The 9,427-nt window shown below is 34.4% G+C and overlaps 1 protein-coding gene across 1 annotated transcript; it reads left to right on the forward strand.

Moving 5' to 3' along the window:
- The first annotated feature begins 1,201 nt into the window (after positions 1 to 1,201).
- On the forward strand, positions 1,202 to 9,427 carry LOC114194504 (serine hydroxymethyltransferase, mitochondrial-like). The gene is made up of 15 exons (XM_028084770.1): positions 1,202 to 1,494; positions 1,582 to 1,626; positions 1,719 to 1,805; positions 1,919 to 2,040; positions 2,141 to 2,217; positions 3,756 to 3,880; positions 4,626 to 4,718; positions 6,061 to 6,153; positions 6,247 to 6,444; positions 7,275 to 7,379; positions 7,531 to 7,596; positions 7,746 to 7,823; positions 8,558 to 8,669; positions 8,750 to 8,860; positions 8,968 to 9,427. The coding sequence occupies exons 1-15, from the start codon at positions 1,420 to 1,422 to the stop codon at positions 9,114 to 9,116; spliced, it is 1,536 nt and encodes a 511-aa protein (XP_027940571.1). The 5' UTR covers positions 1,202 to 1,419; the 3' UTR covers positions 9,117 to 9,427.

Here is a 9,427-nt window from a genome sequence, read left to right on the forward strand (position 1 = left end):
CAATGCAACCAATGCCCGTGTATAATCACCACACACCTTGCATAAATATTAGCTAACGCTCGTGCATAAACACCATACACCATTTGTCGAAGCCATGTCGCAACCCACAATGCAAAACCACCGAACATTGCGAAAAGCCACAAATCGAACGTCCGCACTTCGCAACCACCATGTCGTCTGACTCCCTCGCCGGAGATGCAACACCTATTTGCGTAGCACCTCTATTGACTCTTGTCGAAGCATATCTGTAAACCGCAGAGCATTTACTCCACGCACATACCGCAAACCATGACTCACACAGATCATATCTCCATCGTACATCACTCACTGGGCCATGAATTAATCTTTTCTAATGTGAAAGATCATTCTACACTGCAACCATAACATAGAGCATACTAAGAAAAGATCCTACCGAACCATATCTCTTGATATTACTATTGGAAAAAACATCTTAGAATCACTTTATTAATAGATAAATAAAATAAACACAAGAAAACACATAAACAACTCTTCTATATCCTTTGATCCCGAGTACCCACATTTTTCAAAATAATAATTTAACACAAACCTCACATATTATTTTTATTCGCCTAACAAGAGAATATAATATTCAAACCAACCCGTTAAAAAAAGTTAAACAATAGAAATCTAGTAAAAAGTATAAAAAAGATTTAAATATTTATTAGAAAAAAAATTAATAAAAATTCAATAAAAATAAGCTAATCTGTAAAGAACTTGAAGACTTAACTAAATTTAAGCTGTTTTACTGCAAACAGAATTCTTGAACCTAAGGAAAGACACTTCCTAATTATTTAACCAGTGTAATCTTATAATGCCTTCTTCTCCCAAAGAATATACAGTAACTTTGTTTTTAATAATATTTTCCTTTTGAGATAATATTGATTGAGCCACAGTCAAACAAATGTTAATATTTCTTTAATTGGAAATCTGAATCTTGATTCACCATAAATTCCCATATTTTTTAAATTTAAGAGTCAAATTCATTAATACAAACATATAACGACTTTCACCGCACTTAACTGAAAATATAACACTTAAAATGCATTTTTTGGTTATGAAATTACAAAAAATAACCCACAAGAATTTATGGTATAACTGAGTGAGTGCAAAGAAAGAAAGAGGAATTAAAAAAATATATATATTGTGGAGTGAAGGTGCCCCTTGGTCATTATGATGCGGTGTTAATGTGAGATCCAGTCACGTTTTCAAGTGCTGAATGTCCCTATCCTACGCGCATTTCAATGATCAGGACCCACATAGTGCAAAAGAACACACCACCAACCTCACTCACCCGCTCTCACTCTCACTCACCCACCCTCAACACATATATACCAACCTCTGTACATACAATCCCCGTTGCGAGAGAGAAAACAAGGTGTCGTTTCGTATCGTGTAGCAATGGCCATGGCACTTCGCAGACTTTCCTCCACCATCAACAAACCGTTCTCCAACGCCACTTCCATTTATCGCACGGTACTCTCTACTCTCGCTCTCTGTATATATTTTCTTTCATTCTCTGTTTTTCGTTTTGGAATCGCAATACTCTGTGCTTTGTTGCAGTCGTCTTCGCTTTCCGCTCACGAAAAAGATAAATCTCGTGCAGATGTAAGCCAATTCAGATTTTAATTGAAAGTTTTTTTTCGCATCTGATTGAAATCTTTTGTTCGTACCTGATTGAAGACTTCTATCAATCGCAGTGGACAAAGCAGCTCAACGAACCTCTCGAGGTTGTGGATCCCGAGATCGCTGACATAATTGAACTCGAGAAAGCGCGCCAATGGAAGGTGATCCAAGTTTTGTTCTAGCGTGCTTTGCTTTGGATTGATGAAAAACGTTTCTGTTCTTTCGTTGGATTGTTGTTTGAATTTATTTGACGTTTGTTTGTATGGAATGCTAGGGCTTCGAACTTATTCCTTCCGAAAATTTCACGTCGCTGTCGGTGATGCAAGCCGTTGGATCGGTGATGACAAATAAATACAGCGAAGGATATCCAGGAGCTAGATACTATGGAGGAAATGAGTATGTTGATCTGGTTATGAACGTTTTTGTTTCGGATTCTAAAATTTATCGTATATTCTGTGTGCTTATTTTGGAGTTACGTGTATGATTCGGCGTTTAGGTACATTGACATGGCTGAGACATTATGTCAGAAGCGTGCGCTTGAAGCTTTTCGGTTGGATCCAGCAAAATGGGGAGGTACGTAAGCACGCAAGTCTACTGTTAAGCAATTTGAGTTTCCTTATTATTCGGATCTAGAGTGGTCTCGTGCATGTTGAGGTATTGTGAAGAAGAAATAAGGAACATTGTGGTTTTTGTTTTGCTTAGTTGTTAGGTACTCTTTTTTTTTTTTTCTTGTGACGGTTAGGATTTTTCTCTGTTGTTATTATTCGGCGTCGCTAATATATCGTTGTTGGAGATCACTTAGGTTAAAAGAGCTGTTATCTTTCTCTGTTGTTAATCACTCAAGGAACTAGTATATATGTTTGTGCTTTATAGATGTCTTAGAACAGGAGATAGGGTTTGGTTTTATGTTCCATGCATTTAAAAGTAAAAGATGGCATGAGATTACAAGATGGTGTATCCTAGTTCTGTTAAAGAGAGAGGAAACAAGGAAAATAAATATGGAACCTTTCTGTTTTTGTGCCAAATTCTCCCTGAGTGTACATCCTGATATATTAATCCTTTGCTGTGTGCAAATGGATATTTTAAGTGATTTTATTTTCTTTTTGGAAAACAAAACAACCATCTATTATTGAAGTAAAATATTCAACAAAATTGATTGATGTTTTATTCCTTGTTCTTTTTTTCTTTTTTATTTCCTAGCTTTTGATTATGTATCTATATAGAGAGAAAACATCAAATTACTTCTAAAATGAACATTAGAGAGTCATTTCCCACCTCCAACTTTCATTTTTGCTTAATCTGATAGTTCTAATAATAAGAAACTTATCATTGACAGTAAGAAAAAAAATAGTAAGAATGAGGAAGAACTTTATCTCTCCTTATGTATATTGGGGTTCAGCACTCAAGTTTCTGGAAGTAATTATTTTGCTACTATAAGCTACTGTTCTTTTCCTTTCTTCTACACAGGAAAGAAAGTGACTTATGGTTTGAGTTCTTCATTCTCTAGAGAAACATTTATTTTTAGGTTTCAGATTTATCTTCTTCCGTCTTATAGTAATTGAGGAGAGTCTTATCTTTTAAGACCTACCTACTGAATGCTTGTTTTGAATAGCTATGACCATGCCACAATGGTTTCACTTGTACTGGTCCCTTAATGTAGTCATCACTCTTTCCACTTTTCAATTTTATACCTGATTGAAGAAATTTGTATATCAAGTGAAAATCCTTGAGAAGTTTTTAATACACTGGAGGATTATTGATTGTCCTCGAGGATTTTTTAATATACTGAAGGATTATTTCAATTCAATTTATATTGGACAGTTCATGTACTTAACATATAGATTATAAACACTTGTTTTGGAGTAAAACAACCTGTGATAGAAATTCACTAATATAAATGGATAATGTGTAAAGCTCTTCCTGCTTTTTAAATTTGATGCATATTATTTTAGCTTGCTTGTTGCCTTGTTGGATAAATAGTTTGAACCTGTGTTATTCTTTCTTTGGATCGTTCATTTGGCTTTTTCTATTATTTTCCTCCATAATTTGGGGGAACAAAATTTTGATAATGTGCTTTCTTCGAGAATCTTATGTTCTCTGCTTTTTGACAGTCAACGTGCAATCATTATCCGGATCCCCTTCTAACTTTCAAGTTTACACTGCTTTATTGAAACCTCATGAGAGAATTATGGCCCTGGATCTTCCCCATGGCGGGCATTTATCGCATGGTTATCAGGTTAAGTTCTGATTATCAGTTGTGCTCATTGTACCTGCCACCATCACTTGATAATCTTATCAAGTTTGCAATAAGGACGTGATGAATGAATGTCATGGCAATAGCTCATATTAGGTCATTCCCCCCTTTTTTTCTCAAATAAATAGGTACTGAGTGATCAATAGGCTTTATTTTTGTTTCATTTTGTAGATAAGAGAAGTTTTCGTTGAGAAGGATAGTTTAAAAAGGACTCCTTCCGATGCTATAAAATTGCTCTCCAGTAAAGAAAGGAAGACTAAACAAATTAATCCGAAAGATAAACCCAATCCCTTTAAATTTTACACCTAGAAACACCCTTAAGAAATCCTTGAGCAGAAACCCACAAGGAAGCTAAGAAAAAAAGCTCTCCACATAAAAAGGTGAGGGAGGTAGAAATTTATAGATAAAAATTTAAAAATTATCTTCCAGTCTCAAACTTTTGTGATTGAAATCAATTCTCACTGAACTACTTTTTTAGATGATTGCAAAGACTCTGAGTAATGTAAAATATTTCAATAGGACTGGAACATTTTGAGAAATATCAGCCCCTTATGAAATCAAAAGAACAGTGTTGTCTGAAACTTCATATGAGGAACTTCCTCACTCTTTAATATTACTGTAAGACCCCAAATCGAACCTCTCACAATCTTTCATTTGCTATTCCTCCTTACAACCCTTTTTTATTTATTCCTTGTACACAAGTTTTTGATATGCTTGTATCATGCAGACTGACACCAAGAAGATATCAGCTGTATCAATATTCTTTGAAACAATGCCATACAGATTGAATGAGAGCACTGGTTATATCGATTATGACCAGGTAGGTAGGTACCATTGTATTCTGTGTATAGTGAATATTTCTTTTTTATTTAAGAGAAGCTTTTTTAGTAATCCAACTGCTTCAATTTCAGTTGGTATTCACTGTTATCTTTTTTCTAATTAGTTGAGTATTTTTCTTTTACTTGATGCTAATTACAGAATGTGCTGGTAAATATTTTCTTGATAAAATCATTATCCTATGAAATATTGCAGTGACTGAATTTTAGAGATATATTAATTGATCCTTGCTGCCAATAAAAAAATTTAAGGTGTTATGTAGGGACAAAGAATGTAATAGGAGAAGATTTGGTGGGGACAGATGCTGAATTGGCTAATGGGAAAGGACTAGGAACATAGAGGAGAGAATATATTTGTTTAGATCTTTCAGAAGTTAATAATTTCATGGTCAAGATTGGAATATTTTTCCCTCTTAGTAGCAGATTGATGTGATATTCATTGTTCTACTATCTATTCTTGTTTATTGTATAAAGTATTTGTTAAAGAGCCTACATCAACTAGATATAAAGCCACAATATAGTATATAAAAAGGTGTCAACCTCATCTTACAAACTGATTTTACGAAGTTGCGTTTGATCTAACTTTGACTATCTTACGATGGTATGAGAGCCATACAAGGCTTATCATAGTCAAGTTTGTTAAAGCTATTGTGTCACATACTAACGGGTTCTCCTAATCCTTGCTTGAGATGTCCAGTCCTTGACATTAGAGGTGTGTTAAAGAGTTAGTATCAACTGGAAATAAGGCTAACTTATAGTATATCAGTAGGTGTAAACCTCATTTTACAAATCGGATTGATGAAGTTGAGTTAAGCGAGAATTCTACCTACTTAAGAGTATTTCTTGCAAATGAGAGTATTTCTTGCAAATGGGAAAAAAACATTTGTCTTGATTTAGTGAAGGGTTAGATTATTCACTTACATGCAAAGACCTTGTTTCATGCATACTGTTGGTGGCAGCATAGTCAAAATTGTGCTTTAAAATGTGAAACACCATGTATGATTTAGTGACCATGCAAGATCGTGTCAGAGTGGGATCGTTGCATGGTTTCACTTTTTTTCCTTCCTTCATGGTTTCACGTTTTTCTCCTTCACTTGCAACTGTGATCTTTTTCTGTTAGTTATGTGTGTGTGTGTCTCTATTTATGTATGTATCTATCTATGTATGTATCTATATAAATATATATATATATATATATATATATATATATATATATATTCACGAACTATGGTTTTATGAGTCCTTCACGATCCCAACCATGATCTTGATTTTTGCTTACCTTGGTTGGTTGAAACTTGTATATAATTTCTTATTTAATATTTGCAGTTGGAAAAAAGTGCAGCACTTTTTAGGCCAAAATTAATAGTTGCTGGTGCTAGTGCTTATGCTCGCCTTTATGATTATGCACGTGTTCGCAAGGTATATTATATCTGATACAGACACTTGGGTATTTAATATTTAGAAAAATTTAGTGATGATGATATTGAATCTTTTATGCTTGAATTCTTTTAGGTATGTGATAAGCAGAAGGCAGTTCTGTTGGCTGATATGGCACATATCAGTGGATTGGTTGCTGCAGGTGTTATTCCTTCTCCTTTTGATTATGCAGATATCGTAACAACCACAACACATAAGTCACTTCGTGGACCACGTGGGGCTATGATTTTTTTCAGGAAGGGTGTGAAAGAAATAAACAAGCAAGGGAAGGAAGTGAGTTTTAAACTGTAAATTTAATGTTTTACTAGAGAAAAGCAATTGAAAAGTAGAGTTAAAATAAACTTACTCCACTAAAGTTTTTTGTTATCACCTAACCCTTGTGTTGTTTAGTTTCATGGAAGTTAACGTTACTACACTTGAAGCCAATCTCTTGGGGTTCAACATACTCTATCGGGTGGGGGTTTAAGTGAAAAATAAACCAACTTCAGGGGGTTTAATTAACAAAATCAACTGTGTTTTTGTATTGATAAAGGTCGTATGATTGTGTTTGTGTCTTGTGATCCTTCAATTTAAAAAGTTAACGTTTTCACCTACAACGAACCACCTTTGTAAAGTACTTTTTATCCTAAGATAAGTTCCCAAATTTGTAGTAGTTGTAGGATGTGTTCATAAATGCTCATTGATATGTTTAATACTTTATTTAAACAATTTCTCAGTATTTTGGATGGATGTGTTAAGATCCACATTGGCAGAGTATAGGGTAATAGATGTGGCTTGATCAATCCTCTTCAATATCCTAGCTTTGAGTTATTCCCTGTCTTTTATCAATCCTGACATTTTATCAAATCCTATGTCAAACTTTATGTTGGATGATTGTCTAGCAAATTTATTCTCTTGATGTCTAGCCTTGGGTTTGAGAATTTGTGTTAAGATTTACATTGGTTGGGAATATAGGCAAAGTACCCCGTACAATTACTTGATCAATACCTTTTGCACTTGAGCTTGCTTTGAGGGCCAAATTAGGATCATTTTGTTTTCATTGCCAGGCATTTCAAAGCTGAGTAACCTGAAAGATTTTTGTGTTTGCTGAATGCTTCCTTCAGGTGTTGTATGACTTTGAAGACAAAATAAATCAGGCTGTTTTTCCTGGACTTCAAGGTGGTCCACACAATCACACTATTACAGGCTTAGCTGTTGCACTGAAGCAGGTTCTTTATTTGACTAGTCCAAGAAACTGTAGTGATTATAGTTTTCCTGGCAAAGTGTATTTGTCCATAAAAGCATTATGATCATTCTTTGTACATCTTTTGTTGTCAAACTGATGTAAGTTCAGTTCTTTCTTCATTTCTGTAAATGTAGGCTATGACACCAGAATTCAAGAATTACCAAGAGCAAGTACTTAGCAACTGCGCAACATTTGCACAGGTAAAATGAAGACCATATTGCCATTTGTATGATGCACTGTGCTGCATAAAGTCATTACGAACTTGCTATTAGTTATATCTTCTACTAGATGTTTAGCCTGACAATTTATTCAATTATAGCTGACCCTGCTTTCTTGTTTCACATTACAGAGTTTGTTAGAGAAAGGCTATGACCTTGTATCTGGTGGAACTGATAATCATTTAGTGTTAGTGAACTTGAGAAACAAGGTAAATGTTGTGATCAGTTCTTCTGAAAAACTATTGGTTACGTTCTTGTCTCAAAATTAAACCCAGATAGTGTCAAATTGTTTTTAAATGTCAAATAGACCTGTTCAGATTAGCCTTTCATGCGTGGTTTAAATCATATGTTGGGCACTTGGGGAGAATGGAAAATCAGCTATTATATGAACAAATTTGCTTCAGAAGATAGTTAATGTGTTATGCCTCCATTCTTTCTATTTTATATGGAACGTTGACTGCTTTGACATATACATACTTGACTGAGATTTTTTTTTTTTTTCAAGTAAAGAAAATTTTATTGAGATTGCACTGGAAGATAGTTTTCTCTTTAGAGACTTTAAACCCTGTAGACATTGATAGACTTAATCTGAGAGTTATGCTAACTTTGTATCTTATTCCTAAGTAGTTAGAAATTGGCATCTAACATGTCTCATTATAGTTATTCTACCAATCCAAACTACTAGAAACATCCCAAACCTTTTAAGAGCATTTTATTAGTGATGCTCCAAGCAAACAAATCAACATCTTCTCGGATGTTTGTGAAGTAACCGAGTTATTTTATGAAAATTTTCCAGTGATGAGATTTGGTGGTTAAGATATTTATTTGGTAAACCGGGATGGTAAAAATTGTTAATATTTTTATTTGATACAATTTCATGTGTAATATTTTACATGTTATAGCACCAAGGGGACAACAGTTTTCAATGTGTGCTATTTGGCAGGGCATTGATGGTTCCAGGGTTGAGAAGGTACTAGAAGCAGTTCATATAGCTGCCAATAAAAATACCGTTCCAGGGGATGTATCTGCTATGGTTCCTGGAGGCATTCGGATGGGTACAGTCTGTTTCGCGTTCTTTTTATGGATACTAGTGTATCTTATGTTACATGTTAATGAATATTATCTTGTGATTCAGGAACCCCTGCTCTCACATCTAGGGGATTTGTTGAGGAAGATTTTAAAAAAGTAGCTGAATACTTTGATGCAGCTGTCAAGTTAGCCTTAAAGATTAAGGAAAATACCAATGGTTGAGCCTACCTTACCTTCTGACTTTTGTCTGTTATATTTGCAGGTTAAAAACATAGCGAGTATTTTATGTCTTGTAAACCATTCTTGTTGGTTTATCAATTTCAGGTACAAAGTTGAAGGACTTTGTGGCAGCCATGCAATCAGATGAACAAATTCAATCTAAGATTGCTGATCTCCGTCTTAAAGTAGAGGAGTATGCTAAGCAGTTTCCCACAATTGGTTTTGAGAAAGAAACAATGAAGTATGGTAAGTGAAGATGACAAGGAACTTGTTCTGGAGTATTATTTGGAATTAATAACGCGGAGTTAGATGTATCGCTCCATGGATTGTCCGGGAGTATTAGATGAAAAGATGAACTATATTATCAATGGTTTAAAAGGGGAAAAGGAGAAATTTCTTTTCAGCCTGAGAAAATATATTATTGATTTCATGATGAAAATTTCCTTTGATCTCTAGTGTACTACTGATGTAGAAAATTGAGGTCGAGCACTCGTGGATTTTTGTATTTGGTAAATTTGTACTAGTATTTGAAATAAATTACCTCAAAACCTCCTTTATTTTCAAA

Source organism: Vigna unguiculata, chromosome 8, assembly GCF_004118075.2.
Source record: "Vigna unguiculata cultivar IT97K-499-35 chromosome 8, ASM411807v1, whole genome shotgun sequence".
NCBI classification, from domain to species: domain Eukaryota; kingdom Viridiplantae; phylum Streptophyta; class Magnoliopsida; order Fabales; family Fabaceae; genus Vigna; species Vigna unguiculata.

What these genes read in the sequence shown, in the direction of transcription:
- LOC114194504 (XM_028084770.1), top strand. Translation starts at nt 1,420, where the DNA reads ATGGCCATGGCACTTCGCAGACTTTCCTCCACCATCAACAAACCGTTC. An exon ending in CCACTTCCATTTATCGCACG is followed by an intron (nt 1,495 to 1,581) that starts GTACTCTCTACT and finishes GCTTTGTTGCAG; the next exon opens with TCGTCTTCGCTTTCCGCTCA. An exon ending in TCCTGGAGGCATTCGGATGG is followed by an intron (nt 8,670 to 8,749) that starts GTACAGTCTGTT and finishes CTTGTGATTCAG; the next exon opens with GAACCCCTGCTCTCACATCT.